The sequence below is a fragment of the Pseudonaja textilis genome, chromosome 2, assembly GCF_049901715.1.
Source record: "Pseudonaja textilis isolate UNSWEBS1 chromosome 2, rPseTex1.2, whole genome shotgun sequence".
In the NCBI taxonomy this organism is placed as follows: Eukaryota; Metazoa; Chordata; class Lepidosauria; order Squamata; family Elapidae; genus Pseudonaja; species Pseudonaja textilis.
The window spans coordinates 110,167,174-110,193,930 of record NC_141991.1 but is presented as its reverse complement, the minus strand read 5'-3'; the positions used below and the strand labels follow the sequence as shown (position 1 = coordinate 110,193,930).

At 37.4% G+C, this 26,757-nt stretch overlaps 1 protein-coding gene across 1 annotated transcript; it reads right to left on the bottom strand.

Moving 5' to 3' along the window:
• Window positions 1-5,333: 5,333 nt before the first annotated feature.
• Window positions 5,334-21,074, bottom strand: P4HB (prolyl 4-hydroxylase subunit beta). Its single transcript, XM_026701844.2, has 11 exons — window positions 20,841-21,074; window positions 19,303-19,509; window positions 15,733-15,866; window positions 15,220-15,357; window positions 13,415-13,519; window positions 13,090-13,215; window positions 12,152-12,352; window positions 10,859-10,979; window positions 10,511-10,692; window positions 10,110-10,196; window positions 5,334-6,346 (listed from the first exon to the last, which is right to left on the bottom strand). The coding sequence occupies exons 1-11, from the start codon at window positions 20,998-21,000 to the stop codon at window positions 6,263-6,265; spliced, it is 1,545 nt and encodes a 514-aa protein (XP_026557629.1). The 5' UTR covers window positions 21,001-21,074; the 3' UTR covers window positions 5,334-6,262.
• Window positions 21,075-26,757: the final 5,683 nt, after the last annotated feature.

Here is a 26,757-nt window from a genome sequence, read left to right as displayed (position 1 = left end):
CTAGGCATGCTTTTAATTTGCTGCTTGTAACTTGGAAATCCAATAATATTTGCAAAAGATACAGGTAGAAAGTGGCCAAGGAGAACAACCCAAGGAATCATGCTCATGTCAGTTATCAGTTCTTTCATTGTTAAATGCTGCAACAACATATAAATTCTGTACAGCTGTGTGAATTCAGAACTCATATCTGTATATGTAAATGAATTTTATCTGATTTAAGCATTTATACACTTCTTATATGAAACAAGAAGGAAAATGACACCAATTTTTAGGAATTTGAGGTCTGCAATAGGAACTGAGAGTATAAAAGATACTGTGATTTTTTTATTCCATTCATCTGCTTTGCCACTTAAATGCACTAGAACTGGAAGAGTAACTGAATCTAAGTTACACTATATGAATGTGACTTTTGAGAGTTGCAAGGTATTCATTTTGAGGAAGAATTGAAACTGGAAATAATGGTCAGCTGGAGCTTTTCTGCCTGTTCCACATATCCAAAGGGTGCCTGTGTACATACATCTAACTTGGGAAAGTTGTGTTGCCAAAACAGAGCATCAGGAATAAAAGAAAAGGAAAGCCCTATTGTTTTGGTGAACAATAGGAGAATCCATGTGAAGAAGACTCCACTAAGTGGGTTGTTTGACCAGTTACCAAAAAAATGTGAAGAGAAATTTTAATAGGAGTTGCTTCCTCTCTAGTGATGAATTCTTCTAGTCTACAGTTATATCTAAAATCTCATGGATTGCCTCAACTATAACGTACATTTTATGTTACAATCCGCACCAAAGACTCTGTTGATCTTGGTACACATCCAGGAGTTCTAAGCAAAGGCCTTGTATTTGTAGCTCTGGAGATATTTCAGACATTAACAGCCATCAAGAATGCAGTACATTTGTTTTTTTGCATTATTTTTAGTACATCTAAGGATTTTCTAATAATTTTGAATTATTAATTTTACTACTTTGATTCAGAAGAAAACTATTTTTAAAAAGAAATTCAGAATGGGTCAAGATCAAATTTAGCAAGCCAAAGCAACAGAGGTTTTCAGAACACTGAAATAATACTACAATTTATTGACTTTGTTAGATTTTAAAACAGACTATTTTTAGTTATATTTTCCACTGAAAGTTCCAATCTGCCTATCTAATTTTAAAATTGAATAACAGTGCTATTCATTTAACTTCTTTTTACAGGACACAACTGAACCTCTGTAGGCATCAAATCATATTTAACTCCCGGAGTCTTTGTTAACGTTTTCATAGCAGACTGTTAAATCTAGAAATAACCAATGTGGAATAATTTTACAATTCCTACGACCTCCTTACTTTTAACTGTTGAATACCACCTGCAACTCATCATCCCTCAGGTGGTATTCAGCAGGTTCTGACCAGTTCTGGAGAACCAGTAGCGGAAATTTTGAGTAGTTCAGAGAACTGGCAAATACCACCTCTGACTGGATATTTTACAGTATCCTTCCCCTGCCACGCCCACCAAGCCACGCCCACAGAACTGGTAGTAAAAAAAATGAATCCTACCACCTCCAGCAGAGATACTTGATGAGATGCACATTAGCTCTCATTCTTCTCTTGAAAAAAACAGGAAGCCAAGCTACCTTTGTAAAAGGAAAACTTGTCATCAGCTTTTCATGGGGGTATCTCAGCAGGCCCCATAGTGTAGTACAGCAAGTGGAGCAACAAGAGGTTCTGATGCTTTCAGCTGTGAATTAATCGGAGTTGTGCAGGATGAAGGCATTCTCTGTTTGAAACAAGAAATATGGCATCTGTTCTAAGTTTTGATAGCACTACCACTAAAATTAAACCATTAAAATTAGAAAGTGTTGCTGGGCCGCAGACTATTGCCTTCCCATCCTGACACAAGAAAGATGCTTGCACTGATATTGACTATTCAAATGAGTTCTCAAACAACTGGAGGCTAGGGACATTACAGGTAAAAATCTGGGAACCAACAATATGCAAGGCAGGAAGTGGAGTGGTTTTTAGCAAAAGGTAAACCTCACCTGTGGGTGAATCAACCCTCACCTGTGGGTGAATCAAGCAATGGAAAGGAAGACCAAAACTTACTCCTGCTGCAATTACTACTGAAGTATAGCTCTCCTCAGCCCCAACCATCACATCCAATTAAACAAGTTGCTTAGTTACAGTTCAGCAATATAAGGATGGCAGTATGTTCCCCACCCTACTCTAAGTTCTTTCTCAAAGACTTCCTCTCAGGGCCCACCACACTACCAAAAAACCAAGAGTCACAGATTGTCCAGCTGTTGGTATGAAAAGATAACCCTGAACATTAAGTATTATCTGGGTCTGGCCCTTACATCCAAACACCAGGAAAAATTACTCTTGTAAATCTTAGTAGAAAGAAAATGAACTTAAACAGCTATGCAACCACCAGGAATCTTTCCACCTGACATATTTATATAAGCAAGAAAGTCACAGTGTAGATCAGAGGTCTTCAAACTTCGCAACTTTAAATTCTCCAGCCAGCATAGCATAGCTGGCTGGAGAATTCTGGGAGTTGAAATCCACAAGTCTTAAAATTGCCAAGTTTGGGGTCCCCTGGTGTAGATCCACATAAAAAGTTACAAAGGTTCCATGATTGCAGGGAATTCCATGATTCCAGATTACGTGACATGGCATGTAAACACCAAAACAGCATAGAATAGTTTTGATGGTGAAATGCTATTTAAAATAAGCTAAGCAACAAAAAACGCTTCAGAAATTGCCTGACATCCTCTTTGTCTGCCACAACTGAAAAAAAAAAAAAAAAAAAATCGTCAGCAAGCTCTCCTACTCTTCAAAAACAAGCAGCAGCTTGTTTTCCTCGGCTACAAGTAATGAGGCATGTTCACTCTCATCATATGATAGAATGACATAGTTGCTTACAAAAATACTGTTCAATTGAGGTGGCCAACAGTCCAGGACCTCATCCATAAAGCAGGTAATAGTTGCACATTGCATACTTCTCTGGACGTTTCTTTGAATTAGAAGGAATTCAAAGCTTGATGACCTTTAGAAACAATTTGTACTTTGATGATCCTGAACATAATAGCTCTGCACTTTGGGATGGCAAGGATTTATCTCTCTGACATACACAGAGTTGTCCTTTGAGTGATACTTAGAATAAAGCTAAAATTGTGTCTAAATTTTGAAATAAATATACTGAGATAATGTACAGGACTAAACAATCTACTCCTGATTCAGAAAACACAGACAAAAATACAGGTAGCAGCCAACTGAAAAAGTTACCAAATACACTGAAGTTCAAAATTCTATTCAAGAAAAATCTATATATGCTAGATTCAAGCCAAGCATTCTAGAAGCTCCTATTTCAAATATGAACAGAGGGGATTATTTTTTTCCCCTACCATTAAGAACGATCAATTTCAAATCTAAGGAATAAAAGCAAATCATTTTAGAAGTATTTTTTCAAGTGAATACTATGAATACATGAAAGTCAGAGGATACAGAATGATCCTTAAGGCTATTTGCTCTTGGTGTAATTTGATGGACTCCTTCAAACCACTACCGGTACATGCCACTAAATACAGCAAAGTCCTGGAGCTGAGGAATACCAACTGAGTAGATCTACATATTTTAAAAGATATTGCATGCTTTTATAAATCTAAAATCTAATACTGGATACATTTTCTTCCAGCTCATAATTTTGCAGTTGCTCAGTTCGGCTTGTATTGACTTCCAAGTACTTTACTAAAAATACTTTCCCAACTTTACTGAATAAAAAGCTGTTCTATTGCTGTTTTTTTAATCCAGCCATCCCATTCAGAGGCACTGATTTAAAGGAAAAAAACATTTTCTGAACAATAAAGTCAACCAGCCTTCTCACTGGTTGACTTTATTGTCCCTTTTAGACCTAGGAATTGGCACATGCAACAGGGGTGGAGTAAATGCATGTCTTCCTTATACTTTTTCCCCCAGTAGCTTCTAAGTGTGAAGATGATAAATCCCTCCCACACCGCAATTTCCTTTCCTTTCAGCTTTTGAAGTAGTGTGAGTTATCTACAATTACAATGACCTAAAGAAAAGAAAAATAGGAACTCAGGTCTTGCTAGTCCTGGTTTATCATAATCATTACACCAACAGGTAAGCTATATGAAATAACCCACCAATGCAATTAAATTTCCCGATTCTCAATGCTGTATGCAACAAGCAAAATGACTGAAGTGCAATATCTGATGTAATATCAGAAGTGAGAATATTTCCCCCAGCTGAAGATATTTATGCTCCTTCACAAAGCATTAAAACAGAAATGTTCAGCTCTCAAGAGAGCTAATACACCAGAACATTCCTGTCCTGTATGCAATTCAAAATACTGGTCATGACGAGAATTTGTAGTACATACCATATACTAGGTTCATTCCTCAGACCCTATACTCCTTATAAATCAATCTTCCATAAAAACCATGCTCTCTTTTGTCTGTTGGTATTTTTAGTGCTTTTTTTTACTTGAGCGTCCTAAGATGTGATATAGTTAAAATAAGATTCAGTTTGATTCAGCCCAATTATCCTTTCTTTCACCTTAAAAAGACTGAGGGCACTGATGCAACAATGCAGCAGCAAGAATAGCATAGTAAAGGCCAGCATACTACTTTCATTAATATGACAGACTAAGCATAATTACAGAATTATAGTATATACAGTAAATTGGATGGAAAATCAGAATTGGTCTCTTTGATTCTATATTTTTATGTATTAGTTGAAACGCTGCATCTAGCTTAATTTTAACCTGGGCAATTACAGTCCTAAGACGCTATCAGAAAACAGAATTTGGTGGAGTGATGGCCTAGAGCAGCAGGAGTGTCAAACTTGATCACATTGTGGGCCGGATCATGATGTATCAATGGCTTTTGCCTTTGCAGAACCCAAGTGGGCATGGCCTCCAGGGCCGTATCCAACCCATGGGCTGTCAGTTTGACAGGCCTGGCCTAGAGCAATTAGCATGGGTTCCAGCTGTCAAAGACACAGTTGTGTAATGTATTGCTCTTTTTGTATTTTTTCCAAGCAGACTCTTTACTAGAGTTTGATTCAGATACCACATCCATCCTCTTTGAATAACAAGCGTTTTAAAAAAAAATCTTTTGAATATATTTTGTAGAATTTGAATATTTGCACATAGATTTCCTTTATAGAAATGCTTTTTATATACTCCATATAATCTAGGACTGGTTAACATTTTTGTCTGGATGAATATGCAAACAAATATTAGCAAAAATTCCTTAATTCACCTTTCCAGTCTGCCTCATTTATAATCCTTCTTAAACTAACCTCCAAATTTAAAGAAAACAGCAAGAGTCAGAAGAGTATTAAAATTAACTTTTATTTGGCCAATGAGTTCCATTCCTCTGAGCATCATGGATGCTTAAAATGAATTCCACTGAAACACATCATCCTCTTTGTAATACAGACTTTCCATGGCTCTCAAGTATCCCCACAAAACTCCTTAGTTATCAAGTGTCCTTTTTGTTAGATTCAGAGAAGTTATTTCCCAACAGTTCCCAGAAAACCCATTTGCAAAATAACGTGTAGATAGCAAGGCTTTTGTTTCATTGCAGGTGAGATAGCAACTCAAGTTTGATTTCGCTTTAGGTAAGGAGGCAATTGGACTCTCATTCCTCAGCAATGGTTTCCTACCCTTCCAGATCTTTGGATGACAGAAATTGTACAGTATATAAAGAGGACATGAGACTATGCAAATAGTTAAGAGGACCTACTATACCCCACTTATTCCCTTGGTCAGCCTAGTGATTTCCTCCACACTGGAATGGTCCGGGGTAAGAAAAAAACAACAACAATAAAAGCATAAGGAAAAAAAGCTGGGACAATATCCAAGAGCCTGCTGGGTCAACAGCAGCATATGTCATTTAGACAAAGTGTTATTAATGTTTAAGGATGCCTTACTCATGAAATTCCCAAGTTAGTTAGGCAATAGGACATATTATCATTTCAATGTGCTTCTACCCAGGCCGCAATACTCTAAGGAAATGTACATCACAGTTTGCAAATGAAAGAAGAGAAAAAAGACAAGAAAAAAGACCCAGCAGTTTGCCAACTAGTCAGATCCTTCTTCATCATAGAATAAAACTAGATTTGTTTGACAGGTTAGAGGAATGGGTTAATTTCCCTGGACTCCCAACCAGTTTCAGTCTTCTGTTTAGAGTTGGTTTGCTGACTTGCTTGAGTTGGCAGCCACAGCACAGTGTCTGGGGATATGCAGATTGGACTTCTGTTTACAGTTCATCTTTTTTAGGTGCAGGTTCTTCTTCCTCTTCAACATCTGGCTCCTCTTCTGCATCCTCTAGATCTTCCAGATCCTGTTTCAATTAAGAAAGGAGTGGTCAATTGGAGATGCTTGTGTCTCTAGTTTGATTCTCTAGACAATACAGAGCTAGAATATTGTGAGAGCAGTTGCTATAGTCCTTACCAGTATGGTAATTCAGGATCTGCCATTATGCTCGAAATGTAACTAACTCAATAGATCTTCTGCTAAAACATGCAAGACCAGGAAAATCCCATGCATTCCAAGAAGCCACATAAAACCAAACAATGGGTAACAAAATGCCAAAAGCACATTGTCCACAAGCATTTCAATACCACAGATAGAAAGGATTTCAAGGCAATGGGGTACAGTTAGGTTCCCCACATCTTCTGTAAAGTTACAATCGTTTTAATGAATAAAAATAACAAAGGGGTAATAATTTTTATCATAATTTCCCAATTTCAAAATACCTGACATCACAGTTCAGATATCAAACATAACTAAATGGTCATCCTCCAGAAGTTATGTAAGGTTTTATCAATAAACAGAGGATCTCCAAACAGGTATTATAGGCAGGAAAAATAAGGTTGGTTATTGCATCTAAACTCAAGAATGTGATGTCAGCATTCCAGAAAAACAAACTCCAGTAGAAAAACTCTGATACAGGCATTTTCTCAAAGTTCCATTTTATTTGAGCTGTCATACTGGCACATCTGGGAAAACCTGAATCTGAAAGTTCCAGGTTTTCCTCCAATAATTAAAAATTACAAATCTATCCCCCGCACCCATCATTCCATCACATGCCCTAATCACCATCCGTACCAACTTGAGATATCCCTTCTACCACTCTCATCCAGGTGCAGAAATAACATGACCTTGACTCTAAAGAAGAATGCTATTATATCTAACTACATGCGCTCCATAAAATGCCCCCTCCCAAATTCCTAAGCTCAAGAATGTGGCAGCCTGGAAGCTTCTGGTGCTAATATAGCTTCCAAAGCTGACATATGACCCACCAGTTATAGTAAGGAAAGTAAAAACTAGATCAAAACATCTGACCCAGTCAATAAAGCCACACTATTCAAAAATAATAAACATCTTTTATATAATAATCAATAATTAAAATTTCTGGATAATAGAAAAAGAGCCGGTCTAGTATGATGCTTAAGGCACTAGGCTAGAAGCAGGAAGTGTGTGAGTTACATTCCCACCTCAGGCATGAAGCCAGCTGGGCAACCTTAGGCCAGACGCTTTCTCTCAGCCCTAGGAAGCAGGCAATGGCAAGTCACTTCTGAAATCTTACCAAGAAAACTACAAGGACTTGTCCAGGCAGTCACCAGAAGTCAACACTGACTTGAAGATGCGCGCGTGCGCGCGCACACACACACACACACACATATACACACACGAACAAAACCTTGTTCACAGGATGGGTTCAAAGGATCATATTGATTATAACACTCTATTTCTTATGGGTTTTCTCAAAGAGAACCATGACTCCTTATCTTACTTCAGCTTTCATTTGGTTTACAGACCCTGAAGGTCTGAAATGCAAAGATTGGTCATAAAGTTATTTCTTCATCTCAATTCTAACTGCTAAGTCAATAAATGGGGCAGAACGAAATGAGGAGTACCTGTCACCAAGTAGAATCTGGTACAAAATGTTAACTCAGAAAAAAGGAACAAACGTTCACATGTTTAAAGAAGAGTTCCATTGCATATACCTGAATCACAAGATTGATTCTCTACCAGAATGGAGCAGATATCATGGTCTTTTTACATGCAAAATTGTTTCTAATTTTGATCCTATCCAATCCTTTGTTTAATCAAACCATTCAGGAAAAAACTGGTAGTCAATACTATTTGATCTTTTCTAAACCACTGGTCATCACCATCTTGGACCTAATAACCCAATAACACTTCCAATTACTAACTTTTCTTTTTTGGTTAATCCTGTTTTGAAGTAGGTCTTGTAAAACAAAGGTCAGGAATTTTATGCCTTCAGAAATAGCATCTATCAAATTAAATAAAACTTATTTTATAAAATTATAATTTATATTTTTTAAAAAATTCATTGGATCAGTTAAGAGTAAGTTAAACTTACTCTTAAGGTATATTGCTTCAGTGATGCAACCCAAAGCTCTTTGCCACTGTTACCACCTCCTAAAGCCACCAGGTATGATCACCTGAGTTTCTTGTAGGACTGAGGTGATGCAAAGAACCTGAATTAGGCATCAGTCTTGGGAAGGAAGGAAATGTTTGCATATCTTAGATCAGCCAAGGCTAGCATGGAAACTGGGTTAGTTGAAAGGAACACTACAGGCGGGATGATGATCTAAAATAAAAAGTCTGATTTTTAACTAGTTTAGTGGTTCTCCTTCAACTATGCCAGCTGATCTTCAGAAAAGACTTTCCTCTGTTTCCTGGAGAATAAGCTAAAATGGAAAAGTTGAATGACACTTTCTACACTCTATGGTCCACCCTCATCCCTTTCTCTAAATCCTCTGTAATCAAACACCAAATACATGAAATGGTGCTATCTATTTACCATTCCTTAGATCGCTAAGCCATTTAACTGTTGCTCACTGGAAATTAGGGTAACTATTTTGAGAAAAGCCAAGAAATAGGAATGATAAATAATTCTGTGTAACTTATAACTGATTTTGTATGTAGGACAGTCACTATCCATTATTATTATTACTATTTTTTTTTAATAAAGCACTTATAACCAAGAAAAAAAAGCAAGCTAAACTGAAATGAAACATGGAGGCAGTATTTTGTTTCAACTTAGCTACGTACTATACGGGAACAGTGCCTCCAAATCATACAGCAATCAAAAAAGAGTTGAACTGAGTATTTCCCCTCCCCAACCCATCTGTGGACTGGCACTGGGCTGCAGCATGCCAGAAATCGGGCCATGCAAACAAGCGAAGCTCTATCCACAGGATGCAGGCAGCACGTGAAACTCCGATCCACGGAAAAGCTTCTCTCCACAGAACTGGTCCCTGGTTCCCAAAAGGTTGGGGGCTACTGGTGTAAAGAATTCAAAACAGCGGATAACACACCAAATCAGGAGTTTCCATACACACATAAGAATGGTAAAGAGGCTCTAATGCCTGCCATCAACAATACCTACAGATACCTACATCCCCAGCCCTAATAAGCAACTTGAAGTCACCACTATAGAACCTACTATGTACAGGAATTCTATAGGACTGTCAGATATAATATGCCATGGGCGAGTTGCTAGATTCTCACTAGCCAAAATAACTGGAAAATCCACAGAATTTCCAATTTTGTCCTTTCATGTTAAAACCCTTTAAATAAAGCTCAAGAGTATAGTAGCAGAACTAGCAGCATCTCTGTCAATGAAGCAGAGAGTGGTTATGCATGCTAAAAGCAATAACTCTGTGATTGAAAGAGGATGTCCACACCTGCTGATGGGCTTTTGTCTGCCCTCTGAAGATTCAATCTCATGACAACTATGGGCTGTTGGGCCAAGGCTGAGGGGAATGCAAACAATGTTTTTTCAGCATTTTTTTGAACATGGAAATGTTTTTATAGGCTCCTGCATTTTACATTGCCTCCGTCTACATGGAAGTGCAGGTATTCTGGACACCCTTATTGCCGTCCCAGCTCATTCTGGATATTACCAGCTATGTTTTGTTTCCAGGTTGCTATGGCACAAACATTCTCTGCTGCCACAGTAAGCCCTAACTAGATTTACAGGATAGCACTGCCATTTCCTCAGAGATCTGACTTGTGTCCAGGAGCTGAATATATATCAGAGCAGAATACCGTAATCCTAAAATACTTACGTTCTCATCTACACCACCATCTTTTCCACCACTTTCTAAGAATTTCTTAAAACCTTCCAATGTCCTCTCTCCATTGTAATCTACAACCTAGAAAACAAAGTTATAAGAATTATTACCCAGAGACAAATCTAGGGCCTTGGTGGATGAAGGATTCACTTCTGAACAGCCCAAAAATAAAAAAATAAGAAGGGAGGTTAGAAAATTCACCTTCACCCATATGAATCAAAGAAGAGCCAGCCACTAGATTCCCAGGAATGCTGCAAGGAAAAAATAGAGCACTGTCCTCTATTATAAACTATTTTTTCCTAAACATTAAGGTACACATGCACCCAAGCATACCCCAAAGCAGGCTGGGGAACCATTTTCCCCCCCGTCAAGTTTCAATGTACAATTGCACTCACCGTTCTATCAGGGCCAGCAGGAAAATACTTGAGGGTAGGGAAACTGTGGACCTTCACAATGTCAACTTCATTCGCTGTGGAGTCCATCTTAGCAATAATGATGTTTTCATGGTCCTTGTAAGTTTCTCCAAGTTTATCCCAAATAGGAGCTAACTGTTTGCAGTGGCCACACCAGGGAGCATCTGCGAACCAAAAGATAAATTATTTTAACAGCTGTTCAGTATCCACAACTCTCTTCCCCTCTCTTTTTTAATTTGGCTGCTGAGAAACTTTCCTCTCATTAATCATATATAATTTCAAACAATGTAAACATGTATGTGTTCACATTACTATCAGTAAAATACTTACAGAATTCCACAAAGACATTCTTATTTTCATCAAAAGCCACCTCTTCAAAGTTCTTTCCAACCAGAACTTTGACAGGCTGCTTGTCCCACTCATCAGAAATCTCTTGGCTCATCAAGTGGGGCTGAAATACACACACAAAAGCAACAACATGAGAGCTACTGCATGGAATGTGTCAATAGGAAATCCCCACACCCACCGCTCCAAAGTGCAAAGCAACTGACAATCCAGACTATAAAAAGGCAGGTTAATATAGATTTGCTCCTTCAAGGTCACACCCCCATCCCATGACCCAAACATATCTGAGTTCTTGCATGAAGGTTGCATAGAGTAGGTCTATGTACATTAAACCGTTACTGCCCAATCAATACGCTGAAGTTATAAAACATAAAAAGTGCATAGCACAGATGTAAAAATGGTTTTTAAAGTGACTATTCCATGAGTTGCTTGATCTTAAACTTCAATTATAACTGCCTAACTCTAGGTATATCTTTATCTCCAGTACCTACACAAATTTAATATATATAGAAAATATTTTTATTTTTGCCTTATATTCCAAAGATACATTTTAACCAAATAACTATCCCTGTATCTTGTCTTGTCTATGCTGAAGCTGACTGCCAGAAGTCTCAATAGCACATAAAGCAAAAGATGTTTTATTTAGATGTCTTTCCCTATCATAAATTGGGCTTTATTGATTAAAAGAAAGTCTTAAACCTTTAGCTCCATTAGCAATTCCTATCATTTTGTTTCAAGCAATTAGATCTATAACATCATCATGAATCCTGTTTGATTGATGAAGAAAAGGAGAAAAAATGGAAGTAAAAAGGCATGACAATGAGACCGAGCAAAGGAGGTGATTCAAGGGAAGCCCTGAATAACATGCGCTGTGTAAGAAACATTGAACAGTAGCTAGATCTTGGTAAGAGGCTTCCCTTTCCAGATTAAAATAGACATCTTCTAAAGATTCAGGCAACGTGAGGCCAAGGCCACATTCCTTCTGTCATGCTGAGAAAGGTAGTTCTTGGATCTGCACCACTCACTCTAAAGCAGTTCTCAAATTCGTGCAGCTCGCTTTACTAGCTCTGTGGGACCCATGTACACCCCGGGGACCATGCTCCACTGACTCTGCCCTTTGGATTTCCTTGCAAAAGCTTCACATAGTGCAATGTCAAATTATTCTGCAATGTGAACTTAAGAGTTTGTGCCATATGACAGGTCTCGCTTTCCATGTGCTACTAGGATCAACTCAAATGGTTACCTGCTCCAAAAACCCCATTAAAGAAAACCAATTACCTTAACTTTGCCATCCAAGAACTTGTGGCAGAAGTCCCTGATATTCTCTGGACTCAGATCATTGGATTCTGGTTTGTACTTGGTCATTTCTTCCTCCAGAGTAATAAGGCGTATGGCAGGGCATTCCTCCTTTTTGAGACCAAAGAACTCCAAGATCCTCTGGTTGTCACTATGGTCGCTGTCGATGTAAATGAACAAGATCTTGGGGAAGGAGAGAAAACAGGACAATATATGTGTTAGACAAAAGCATTTGGGACAGAAGAACACCCTGAATTAAGATTTCCCCAAGATCTATCCCATCTCTCTTGACTCCTCTTACACTTCATATACAATTCTAAATATTATTAGTAACCTTAAACCTGGAATAAGCAACCCTGTGCCTCTAGCTGTTTTGGAGAAGAGACCCTGCGAATAGCTTGCCAATGGCTTTGCACGCTGAAAGCAGCAAAGTAGTGATACCAGGCTACACGTGCAAGCCAAAATGCCCGGATGATCATTAAGATATTACAACACTGTATAACAAAGCAGAATGGACTTTCTATAGAGGCAAAATTCCTGTGGAATGATTTCCTTACACAATGTCAGGCCTAGCAAGTCTATTTAAAATAGCAGTTAGCACTTAGATTAAGGTCTCCAAAGTTGGCAACTTTAAGACTTATGGACTTCAACTCCCAGAATGCTGGATGGAAAATTCTGGGAGTTGAAGTCCACAAGTCTTAAAGTTGCCAACTTTGGGGACCCCTGATTTAAGACTTATATACCACTTTACAGTGCTTTACAACCCTCTCTAAGCAGTTTACAGAGTCAGCCTATTGCCCCCAACAATTTGGTCTTATGATTTAAATTCTTGGTGATGTATAACCACATGGAATCTATAATAAACTGTACGAAAGTTTGCTTAGGAGCAAGTAATTATTTAGTTACTTTCTTTTATTTACCTTTCCTCTGAAATCTTCAGCTGCTGTTTTGAAGTCATCCAGTTTACTCTGGTATTCCTCAACACTCTTAGGCAAGAATAACAGGATGTGTGTCTTAATCTCTCCGCCAAAAATTTTAGGTGCAGTCTGGAAGAGGAACAGTTGCATTATTGAAGGCAATTACATTATACGGAATCCCAAGATTAATTTTCCTGACTGTTCCACCTCCTCCCTCTAGCCTATGGGATTTACTACTATTTGTCCTGCCATAGATCCAAGCTACAGGCCAAACAAACAACATTACATATCACTCAGAACATGTAAAACTTGTGATCTATTTCTTTACCTGTTCGGTAAATTCAATCACCAAGGGTAACTGGTTTGATTTGATGAAATTCAGCAGGTTTTCTTTTGTTATTTCCCCATCAAAATTGTTACGACCTTCATCAAACTGGAAAAATATGCAAGAATTCAGTTTCCATCCAATAAATGGACAAAATACATAGTCATGCAAGAACTTAGTAAAATAATAAAGCAAGAGAGGTCTACCTATCTGTCATAGTAATACAGGAGTATACTCTTCACGCAATATCCGGTTTCCAAAGAGCCTCAGTATTCATTGGGATTTCTAAGCTACATAACACTTCAAACACATGTGTAATGGAAGGTGGTAGAATATAACTGCCAAAAGCTTGAGGAAAGGACAAGGGCAATATATAATAGCGTGTGCTTCCTTGATCTTTGCTCAGCCAAATTATGCAGAAAACATGAAGTGCCCAATAATTCCCTTTTCACTGGCATATTATTTTAAAATTGTAAAGACCATGTAGATATTGAAATGCTCTAGTCCCTTTAACTCATTTACAAATCCAAGGTAGCACATTTCACATTGCAAGCATGACACAAAATGCTTAATGCCCAGGGTAGAAACTCTGAGTTCTTATCTTACCACCCAAATGGATTCAAGCAGTAAGCAAAGAGAAACTTGAGCACATTAAGAAGCCAGATTCTCAATGTAATATTTCTGAAAAAGATTCGCCCACCTCATCATTATTCCTAAAAAAAGTTTATAAGGTAATAACTGAATGCTTTAGATCTCAGCACCTTAGAGGTTACATACTCCTGTTTCAGAGAGGATGAAATTATAGGGCTTGCTTGAATTGGACAAATGTATCCAATGAACAGAACCATTAAGAGGCAGAATTGCATACTATTAAGTCTCTAAACAGAGAGCAGCTTATTCAGAGACAATGAACCCCTGCGGGGCTATTGTTAGCTACAAAGGAACAGATGTACAGCTCTTAACACCAGGAAGTCTCTTATTGCAGAATAACATCCACTGTTGACCTTTTTTCACATAACCTTTCCGAGCACTTGAGAGGGGAAGGGAAGCAAACAGGATTACAGCCTTATTGGAGGATGGATGTTCTTCCCTTCAAAGGCTGGAGGCTTCTGCTTTTATTCCCCTGACAGTCCAGGTTTCCATACCCCCATTTGATTATATGAACTCTCTTAAAAACCAGGAATGAGGAATCAAGAGATTTGATGGGCATGAATAAGCAAGTAAGGAGGCTTTCCTCAACCTGAAGTTGTCCGGATGTGTTACACTTAAATTCCCAGGGTTTAAAACCACTGGCCACCACTGTGAGCTTCAGTCCAACACACTGGAAGAGGACTAGGCTGAAGAGTGAAGCATTTTACAGAGAGTTGAACAATGTGTTACGTTGACTATAAAAATATGAATTGGGAAATATTTTGGTTCCTGGTCTCTACTGGTCCTACTGATTCTGAGAGGGAAATATTATTTTGCAACTGATCCAGGACAGAAATAAAATGCTATGTAACTGAAGAACCTATAATTATTACACCGGGACATGGCAAAAAGATTTTTAGAGCCATTATAATCAAGCATCTTCAGGAAACTCTTGCTGGAGCCTTATTAATTTCAAACCAGTTTGGCTCAAAATGGAAGAATTTGGCGGCATATAGTGAATGAATTTTTTTAAAAATGTCAAAACAGATTATGCAAATTTTTGCCCAATATGTGCTGTGACTGGCAGGATTTTTTGCTTGTTTCTAAAGCAATGGAAAGCTGGCAGATTAATATATACTGAGCAATCAGGATTTATTTTCCTCATAGGCCACACTTACCTTCTTAAAAAGAACAACTCCATCTTTTTTGAGCTGGTATTTGGCAAATACATCACTTTTGGAAGTGATCCCGAAAGGAATGTCATCAGTGGCCTCTGCTGCCAACAGAAACTCTTTGGCCACATCAGATTCTGCATCCTACATTTAAAACAAACAAAATTAAAAAAAACCTGCATCATTATTTTGATTAGTATATATCATGATTTAGTGTATACTGTAAATGCTATCTCAAAATTACAAGTAGCCAAAAAAGTAGTAGTTAGGCACCATATTTTTCCCTATTAAGGCAAACAGGTTTACAAGAAAACAGGCAAACAGTCAAGCAGAAGTAACCACATATCTGCATATACAGATTTGACAACAAGGCCAAATTCAAAACTATTTACTGCTTAATAGCTCTGCAACTGATTAGTTTGTGTTTCTGTTATACTGTCATTCTCCTCCTCCATCCCAGAAATTCTGCCACTGTCTTTTAAAAAATTCTTCACCCTAATTTATGAATGAAAAAAATACCTTAAAGAATCCAATCACAGCAACTTCATTGGATTCCACTAGCTCTTCCACAGCAGCTACATCTGCCAGGGTAGTGGCTGCAGGTCCTGTGCGTTTCTTTAACCAATTTAGAATGTCATTTGCTTCTCTGCCAGCTAGATTAGAAGAAAAACTTACTGATCAGGCATCGTATTTTCTTCTGTCTTTTAAGACTATATAGAGAATAAAGCTTCACTCCCCCAAGGCTAACAAAGCTGAATTCTACTTGTGTGCTCCTATATCCTCACTGTAATCTTCACTTATCTTAAACCAAACCCTAAACGCTCTAAAGCACAAACAATTAAAGTTTCTATACTAGGATACTGTAATGTAACCGATTACTGTAGTTGTGACAGAATCCTTATTATTGAAAAAGTCTAGGCATTTAAAGTGGTGTAATGCTACTTTTTAAAAAGAAAGTTAAGAATTAGGAGGCATTATTAAGAAAATACTTCATCTACTTTCCCTACTCAATAAGAACAGCACAGTAGTATCTTTATCATTTAAAAAAAGCTGGAAAACTGCACACCAGCTGTTGAGGCACAGAGTTGTCTGTCCACTAGATATTACCATTTGACGCTACGTTGTCTTGTTTGTTATGGGCATTCTACTTGAGATTGGGAATACTCTTCCTCATTAATAAGACCAAATATTTGAAAACTAGCAAGGAACATCCTTTAAAATTTAGGCCAAAATAGGAGGGAAAAGGTGTGTTAAATACATTAACCACCTTGACTTACTTGTATAAATAATAAAGATGGGATATAAAAAATAAATATCATTTTTAAAGTGCTGGAATACAGTGAAAGCCATGTGCCAAGCCTGGGCCGGAATTTCTGCCCATTTTTGCAGAAAACAAAGCAAAACAAAACCCTTCCATCCCTGGTCTTTGGGGTCCTTAGTGCTCTTGGAGCTTGAGAGCACCCAGGACCTCACAGTTCAACCCTGAGCTAGAAATACTCCCTTCAAACACTGGTCTGTGATAGACTTGTCAGCTCAACCTTCACTCCTCCCCCACCCAATGTGGCTTCTGGCCACCAAAGTGCTTCATTCTTGGTCAAGGGCCACATTTTATGTACAGTCAAATTTTAACTTTACATTTTATGTAAAGCCAAAATTGGGTGGAACTACTATGTCCTTATTCTTCTACACCATTTTCTGTCTATTCTCCCTTAACAATCTATTCTTACACGTCAGGAAACAAGAATCTATATGGAGAATGCAACACAAAAGAAAACTAAAACATGTTCTCCATCATTCCAGAGCTGAGATTTAACCATAGGGAGGAAGATTCCATTGCAGTGCTAAAAAAAACATACAATCATTAAGGGTTAACAGGCAAACAAGCCACTTGGAAAAAGTGGATGTGTTTAAGCAAAGACTGGACAGCCCCCTACTGGGAATACTTTGATTTGTATTCCTGCACTGAGGACATGGTAACTAAAGTGGACCTTTCCAAATGTCATGGTTCTGAGATTTTAGGGATTTTCCCACCAACGTATGGCTATAAAATGCGTAAGACCAACACTCTTAGTGCAACCCTGCAGTCAAAATCAGGTGCATTTACACATAAATCTACAGCTAAGTTCATAAATTAGAAGCCAAATAATATTATTGGCTTTGTCTTACTAACTTGTGGAACTGTGGTTTGTAAACAACTCACAGTGATATGCTATTTACTACAGTAACAGGAAAGATAAAGTTTTCTCAGAGAATTTGCTCATACTATACTTTCAAGTCAGACCTTACAGCCAACAATATGTTAGCTTTCATAACTAGGAGCATCTCCAAATAGTAAGAAAGTGTACAATGGTGTAGAAGATAAGAAATAGTGCCTTGTTCTTCATTTCACAGAAAGAACAGCAATTATATCCAGTCTTTCTGCATTTCAGAAGCTCTCAATTCATTCACACCATTCCAATTCTAAGCTGAAAAAGCAATCACAAAGCCCAAGGGCAAAACAAATTCATATTATTGTTCATAGTTAAAATTATGACATTACTTTTGTCTTGTACTCCCTAGTGTTCTTACAACAGCTTTGAAAAATGGTGACCAAATTCCCTACAGCCTTTTCATCCCTCTACAGTTGCAATGTGTGCTGTGTATCACACCCACAGTAATGATTCACAACCATGTTAGACAAGATTTAATAAAGGGACAAGTTATTAATTTATTTACCAGGCTTGAAATACCTGTGAAAATATCAACCTAGAAATACTTTACAGGTAGTCCTCAATTTACAACAGTTTGCTTGTGACCAAAGTTACAATGACACTGAAAAAAGTGACTTATCATTTTCCATATTTACAACTGTTGTAGCATCCTCATGGTCACATCATCAAAATTCAAATGTTTGGCAACTGATTCATAGTTATAATGGTTGGAGTGTTCTGGGGTCATGTGACTACCTTTTGAGACCTTCTGACAAGCAAAGTCAATGTGGAAGCCAGATTCACTAAACAACCATCTTCAATGGTTCACTTGAAGTGACAAGAAAAGTCATAAAATGGGGCAAAACTCAGTTAACAAATGTATCTTAGCAACAGAAAATTTGGGCTCAATTGTGGTCATAAGTCACATCCAGGTGACCTGTATTTTAAACATTTCTGTGCTGACATTTTAAATATGGTTTGCAGTTTCTAATGATTAAATCTTGTTCAAGTCAGGGTTGGTTGAATATTGGAGCAACATGTAAGTCTTGTTAAATAATACCATATTTGCTGCCTATAAGCACCAAAATTCAAAATCTGTACTTGTTTCAGCGGCCAAATATTTTGATAGCTATTTCTTAGAGAACCTGTGACTGAAATTCTGTTTCTAGAGAACACCTATTACAAATTCAATAGCAGACCACACTGCACTATATACTAAGTGTAATACATAACATTTTAAAGCTATGCCACTATCACATTCAACAGAGTGACTTATTAATTTTCCTAAGTGTAAAGGACTATGCTTTCTTTAATTACACAAAGCCAAACATAAAACATTTTAGAACTAAAAGTTTTGACAATAGTAAGTTAGGTTGTTACATAGCAAAAGTATAACAAGAGGCCCAAAACAGCTGCATAAGTATCCTGTAGCAATCTACAACAGATAGTAATTATAGATGTACTAATTATAGTGAAGAAGATGACTAATGGACAAAATACTTGACAGCTCAACATGCAAGGACAAAGGGCATAAAAGTTACCAATAGCTTGCTTTTGATGGGGCTTTCTGACCAAAGTCTGATATGAAAAAATTAAAACTGAAAGCCAATATTTTAACAGTTTCAAACTATAAGCACTGTAATCCTTCAGATTCAGTAATAAAAATGGACTTTGGAATAAACAGAATATCTACAACTTTTTCCCCAGGGGTAAGCTCATGATCCTGGAAAAAGATGCATCCTTTTCCTTCAAATCTAAAGTACCATACAGTTTTTCTGATGCAACAAATATTTATTAGTTGTTCTCCTGTACAATAACCCAGTTAATCTTTGGTTCTATTATCCACTGTTAGTCCTCTAAGGAAAATTACAATTCTTTAACAGCTTCGTGGTGCTCTCACCTGTGTATTCTTTAGGAGCAGACTTATCTCCATTCTTGAAGAATTTGATAGTAGGATAACCTCGAACACCAAATTGTTGGGCGAGTTCAGATTCTTCTGTAGCATCTACCTTAGCCAATCTGATTTCAGAATTTTCAGTTTTCAACGTTGCTGCTGCTTTCACATATTCAGGTGCCAGAGCTTTACAGTGACCACACCATGGTGCATCTATGGAAAAGAAAATTGAAATACTAGAAAACACAGCATCAAATGACTTTGGTGTATTTTCTACACTTTCTAATGATACCTTCTATTCCTAAGAATGCGCTATCTTTGCAAAACATTTCTTAAGAACTATTCTCAAATAGACAGAATTGTATCAGAATTGTATTCAAAAAGCTTCACCTTTAATTTATATACTGCCCATAAACTTGTCCAGGACCATGAATTTGCACAGTAAAAGCTCCTACAGGAAAATTACCCTTAAAAACAAGTGCCAAAAAGAGGTACATCATGCAACTTTAGAATGCCACAACAGACCCTTAATATAAAATGCTTGGTACCATAGCTCTCACATTTTAAGCAATTCCTGCTAAAGTTGTGTGCCAAAATTAAAGTATTCCGGAAATCATTGACTGACAAATATTTGATAAACTAAAACTAAGCTTGTTAAACACTATGAACTTTAGTTAATACGGAGGGGGTTAAAAAAGTAGGCTGCTTTATTCCCCTTTCAAAGGCAAGCAGCAGAAAGTGCAACTACTTTATGAAGGAAATTAGCAGGAGTGAGGAATTACATCATCCACATGTGAAGAGTCACGTCTCACAAAATTAAGACGTGTGCTTCGAGCAGCAAGAAAGAGCAGTTTTCTTGCAACTAAGGCAGGCATTTAAAAAAAAATTGCTACCTGCCTAGATTAAACCAGAATTTGTAAGTATCTTTATAAATGGCATTCTGCTGCTGTTGTATATTTCGTTGTACTCGGGGGTGAAATTCAGAATTTTTCCCTACCACCTCTCCGAGGTGGTTGAATTTCACCTCCGGTTTTATTTTGTTTTTTTGTTTTAATTCTATCAGTCAACAACAGCACATAGAGGTTCTGCGGGGAACACACAGCTGCCACGGGCACGCCTTCCCTTAAGCGGCACACCCCTCTCTCTTTCGCTGCACTTTCCTCATCTACGGTACTTCGCCCAGGCCTCGCAACCTCTCTCCGGTTTGCCCACTGAACTTTTCCTCTTGCGCTTGCAAAGCGCGTTAGTCACCCAGAGCCACCGGGGTATTCGCAGGCTAAAGCACTCCGCCGGCGGCTTTAGGGCAGTGAAGAGGCCCCAAATCAGCGCAAAGCCCCGTTTGCAGACGAGACATTCCACCGTCGGAAGCGAAGCTCTCCCCCTCCCTCCCTCCCGCCCCCCAGAAAGCCGCCGGGTCCGCTTTCAGGATGGAGAGGCTGGGTGGCCTAAGGCCGGAGAGGGCGGGCGGATGGGGGGGGGGGCTTCGCCTCAAAGCCGCGGAAGGCTTGCCGGGGGGACCCCACTCGTGTCCCTTCTCCACTCACAGAACTCCACCAGGATATTCGGGTATTGCTCCAGCGCTTGGTCGAAGTTGGTGGACTTCAGCACCAGCACGCCTTCCTCTTCCTCGATGTCGACGGCGAGGCAGGCTTGACCCAGCCACAGCAAACACAGCGCCGGAGCGAAGAAACGGGGGAGCTTCATGGCGGCAGCAGCGAAGACGACGACGACGGGATCTTCAGGCAAAGAGACCAAGCAACAAGAAAGCACCGCGAAAGGGAACGGTCGAACCCCGCCTCCCACTTATAAACCCGCCCTGGCCCCGCCAAGGCTACCGCCTATTGGTCACTTCCGGCCTCCTCCGAGTTACTTCTCATTGAATTGGCGTCCAGCCCCGGATCCGCCGTCATTTCTTGATTGGTCGCTGAGAAACCCAACGTCATCTTTCCTTCCACCTCCGAACAACTCGGAGAGTTTCCTTCGTTCCGTCTACTAGGATTGGCTTGTCAGACTTCTTGGTTGGCTGCGATTGGATAATAGCGCCGCTCTCGTTCCGTTGTTCATCCGCCTTTGATTGGTTGCTTGGTGAAGCTTAAACAGAGTCTACCTCTTCCTCCATTGCATTTCACCTCTCGCCTTTGGAACGTGGCATTTAGGAAGCCTGCCCGTTTTGTATTGCGCATGCGTACTGGAGGGGTCTGGTTCGTGTTTGATTCTGACTGGGCCGCGTTTTATAAGACGCCCGGAATAATAACCAACAAGTTATTCTTCCGGGTCAGAAGAATAACTGTAGGCGTTTTCTGCTTGAGTTATCGTTTAAATTTTAAAAGGTGGGGGAGAAAAGAGGAAGGGAAATTGGCTGAGTGTGGGAAATACGAACTGCGTGGATGAATCTTGTGTAGTATGTCAAAAGACCTATAAAGATAAATGTACGAGTGGGAACTGGGCTGGTTGCAAAATGACGGGTGGTCGAGGTACAGGGCTCTCCAACCTTGGCAACTTTTAAGACTTGTGGACTTCAACTTCCAGAATTGAGGAATTCTTGAAGTCCACAAGTCTTAAAAGTTGCCAAGGTTGGAGACCCCCGCTGGTCGAGGATACTTGGTAACGCAGTTGCCTGGGATGAGGAATGTAGGCTGAAGTTAGAGGCGTCTTTTCTCTGCTTCTTGGGAAAGTCTTCAAAAGGCTCGCCTTCCAGGAAAAGGAAAATATTAGAGAATTAACCACTACTGGGGTGCCCTAAACAGAATTAGCATTCTCCAAACCAGCCCCTCATACATTTATGTCTTTTTAAAATATATACAGAACAAAGCTGTACAGACCAAAACGATTAACAAAACCAATAAAAGCAGAAACTATTTGGCTATTTTTATGACAATCAGCATTTTTTCATATCAGTACAATCTTTTCTATCTTGCATAAAAATAATGATGAATATGTGAGATTGGGGTGTTGTCTTACATTTATGGCATATGTTAAAAAAATAATAAGAAATAGGTAATCATTTTATTCCGCTAGTCATTGCCAACTGGTTTTTTTTTTTTTTTGCTCATCTCCATTTCAGGGTCATTGAGCCAGCGCTGTTAGAAGACATTTCCATGGTCATTACCTTCCCACCAAAATGGCATCTATTTATTTGCATTTACAGGCTTTCAAAATACTAGATTGGCAGTTTGTTGCATGGTGCTCTGCTCTCAAACGTGAGCTGCCAGCTTTTCCAGCTAACAAGTCTGGCATCAACCCTTGAGTCCCCCAGCCATCCCAAATATAACAAATAGGCCTACATATTAATGCAAAAATTACCTTGAATGCTGTTTCATTCCTGCCTTAGTAAAATGAGGTGACCCTTTAAATTGCAGATACAAGTGATTTGGCATTGCCTTCTTCAAGAATGTTCTCCCAAATCTAAAGCCCTGAGATCTTTTTTATTACATATACAAAGGTGCCCCAATGATGTGGTATGCGTTCTTAAAACTTGATGGCTCATTTTGTCACATTGTGCACATGTTGGCTAGGATTACATATTGTATTCTAAACAGAATTATTCGTTGGTACTTAAATTTAAAAAAAAGTTTTGTGAATAGACCATAATTGTTTTATATCTACTTGTATCTTTGTATGTTAACTCATCTGAGTTAGTTCATGCATTGATTGCACTAATTCAAAAAACCAAAATAGTTTTATAGTTTATTCCAGTGTGAATTCAGGCACTAAGTTACCAAATCCAGATGTATTTTAGCTTTTTGTCTCAAGAGAATATTCTGTTCAGGATAACTATAAATGATTTATGAACATTTTGGCTTTTCAAATTCTGTTTAATTCTATAATTCTGTAAAATTATATGTATCAGACACAACTATATAAGATAGTTCAATACTTACGTGGCTCATGAGATGTTGAAATTAACAGCGGTGCATGTGGTATTGCAATAACTGTTAATAAAACATGTTTTTTTCTTAAAGCAAACAGCTTAACTACAACGGTTAACTGACAACTCTGAAGATTGCAATAACCACAGATGTGAAACATTTGTGCAATATTTTAGAACACATGCTCTTAAACTTGGCCATCTAAGTTAATTTTTATCATTTGTAAAGTATTACAGATGAAAAACAGCCTTTTTTAGCATTAAAAACTTCTATTAAATTATAAATTATGCTACAGTAATCTGATATGTACAGAAATGTGTACAGTAATAACTACAGTAGGAAGCTTGGCTATAGTCAGTTACTCGAATCATGATTTCCTCTGGCTTGTTTAAATCTATAATTTGTGGCTGGAATAATTTGACAATTAAAAAAATCCTTTGCAGGCAAAACTGCTTTTGAGCAATCAAAACAATCTAATGTGTAGAATAACAATGATGAGATAAAGCTGATATTAACCATGTTAATCTACATTCAGAGTGACTGACTTCAGTACTGTACAGTTTAATCATAAGTGAATGGACCTATAACTTTTCAATATAAGAAAATAGTCCAGTTAATTTTGAGATTTTAGTCAATTAGATCATATAATGAAAAAAGAGTCTTACTATGTTTTATTAAAATACAGGTATAAATGAACCTATTCATGATATGTCAACAACCAACTTTGTAACAGGAAAAAGCTATTATTAGCCATTATTTGCATACAACTATCTTTTCTAGCAATGTGAAAAGGTCACATTCTATTATAAAAAAAAAATTAGTTTTAACAATTGAGAAACTGTAGAGCTGTATTTTTAAGTAGGAGTTCAATTGTGAATGTCTTTAAGTATTGCTTTTTAATGTCTAACATTCAGGTGTAAACTCACCTCACAGCCAAGCTGCTGTAAGCAAACAATATTCCACAAGCTATGGTAGCTCTGTATCAGAGGTGGTATTCAGCAGGTTCTGACCAGTTCTCAGAACCGGTAGCGGAAATTTTGAGTAGTTCAGAGAACCAGCAAATACCACCTCTGACTGGAGGTGGTTTTTACAGTATCCTTTCCCTGCCATGCCCACCAAGCCACGAACCGGTAGTAAAAAAATTTAAATCCCACCACTGCTCTGTATAATTTATTTCACCACCAGCCCAGCAATCAATTAAATTACATTAACAAAAAAAATTAAAGTGTAAGAAATTGCCTTTTCCCATTGGAACAATATTGCTAGTCTTTTATTAAAGAAGTAATTAAAACCATTCTAAATCAAAATTGCTTGAGTCTTTAACACTGAACTAGTAAGTGAAGCATACAAAACTATAGAGAGTGAAAGTGGAAATTGTAATGGCCTTATGAACTCAGGAAGTGAGTTCTGCTCTATTGAAGAATCTATTTTAGTGTGCTAAAAGTTTCGAGAGATATTTTTAAAAAATTTTGCTTAACCATAAAAGAAATATGTGCTGTAGGACATCACTGCATAAATGCCCAACTAGTCTGGTTGTACCTATGGGAAGTTAAGTAACCATTTAGTTTGGTGCTTCTCAATTATTATTGGGTTTAATAATTTGAACAGAAATAAATAAAGACACTGTAATTGTTGTCACCAAAAATGAGGATTTATTGGGGTTGGCATTTTGGTTTTACTTCTGTGATATGTACAGTATGTACCTCTCAATATTATTGGGTTAAAATTATGATGAGGATGCTTTTTCCCCAAAATACTAAGTTATATTAAGTTTTCAAGGGTTTGAAAAACTATCAAGGACAGGCACATCATTGATTTTGTAGATATTTTGTAAATAATGTTAGCTGGGTAATTAATTCCTAGTGATTAACATATTTTTATTTTTGTTGCTAAAACAGCAGCCCTAACACCATAAAATATGTAATAATTCCAAATAGTTGCATTTTGTACTGTGGATTACATATCTATGCTTTTTAAAAGTAAAAATATTTATAAAATATATACAAATATTTTATAGTAATTAGAAAAATATATTACTTAAGATTATTGAAGTAGAATTGTGTAGTTGAAACATCATTTTGTCAGGTTTGAGAATTGCTGTTCAATTAAAAAAATGATATGTTAAGATGGGAGAAGCTATAACATATATATGGATGGCAACATAAAAGAAACAATTTAATATAAAGTTTTACAAGATCAAAGGTAGGAGAATGATAGGGGTTACCCTAATGTAGAATAGAATTAAAATTAGAATTTTTTATTGGCCAAGTGTGATTAAACAAACAAGGAATCTGTTTCCAGTGCAGAAGCTCTCAGTGTATATGAAAAGCTACAGAATCACCATCATCCAAATAAGAGGTGTGAGTAAAGAAGATAGTAAGGATAAACGATAATACTGCAGCCATACTACCTAGGTAATTACTGTATACATAATCAGCACTGTGAGAATAGGTGTTTAGCCAATTGATGGTATGCGGTGGGGGGGAAAAAGTGGGTGTTATGGAGAAGTAGAAGGCTTTTGGAATTGGAAAGACATGATTTGAGATTTGGGTGGCATGGTTACTTTGGCATGATAAAATCAAAGTTAATAGAGGATTGATGACAAGCAAACATAGTTACCAATGGTTTTCTTATTTACTTTTATCAAAAGATTTAAAATAGACAAAAGAGTTTATGGTATTGAACATTGTATGACTGATTTGGATAAACACAATTGCTAAAATGTATGAACTGTTACTGTATTGACATTTTAAACAAGAAGAACAAGTGAATTTATAATAAAGTGAGTTACATATTTTGGTTATAATTATATAGATCAATATGTGATTGAAAGGACTGAAATGTACACTTTTATTTTTAAATATTTTTATAAAATCATGTACTGTTGGTATATGACATTTGAAAAATTATCTAAAATGTATAAAGGCACTTCAAATTTATGTTGGCTATGTGAACCACAAGAAAGACCATTTTATCATGTTTGGGAGAATGTATACAAAGCTGCAAAATTTTTGGTTCAAACATGCACTGATACAGAGGATTTTAAAGATTAAGATACAATTGAGACCAGAATTTTTCTTCTTTGGGATATTTAGAAAAAAAACAACATTCCGTATATGATGATTACAGCAAGATTACTGTATGCCCAAAGATAGAAAGATCTGGCAATAAGTACAATGATTAGTGAAGATGATACCAGTAGAACTGGTTGAGATAGCCAAATTGACTTTTCTGATTTAGAAAAAAGACAATATGTTTATACAACATAGAATGCATAACTTAGGGTTTTGATGATTAAACAGGATAAATTACAGAGAATTATGATGTAACTTTACAAAAAGAAGTAAATTTATACTTACAACTACCTTTAAGAATTATCGGAAGCCAGATAAAATCATTTTCTTATTTTTATATTTTACTTTCTTGCACTTTTAGCTCTTTGATTTTTAGCTCTTTTCTTCCTTACTCTACATTAGTTTGTATTCATTTTTGCCTTTTTTAACTTTCACTACAGGTAGTCTTTGACTTATAATAGCTCATTTAGTGACTATTCAAAGTTACAACAGCATTGAAAAAGTGACATGACCATTTA

What these genes read in the sequence shown, in the direction of transcription:
- P4HB (XM_026701844.2), bottom strand. Translation starts at nt 21,000, where the DNA reads ATGAAGCTCCCCCGTTTCTTCGCTCCGGCGCTGTGTTTGCTGTGGCTG. An exon ending in CTGAAGATTTCAGAGGAAAG is followed by an intron (nt 12,353 to 13,089) that starts GTAAATAAAAGA and finishes TCCTTCCCCAAG; the next exon opens with ATCTTGTTCATTTACATCGA. An exon ending in CTGCTGGCCCTGATAGAACG is followed by an intron (nt 10,197 to 10,510) that starts GTGAGTGCAATT and finishes TTTGTTTTCTAG; the next exon opens with GTTGTAGATTACAATGGAGA.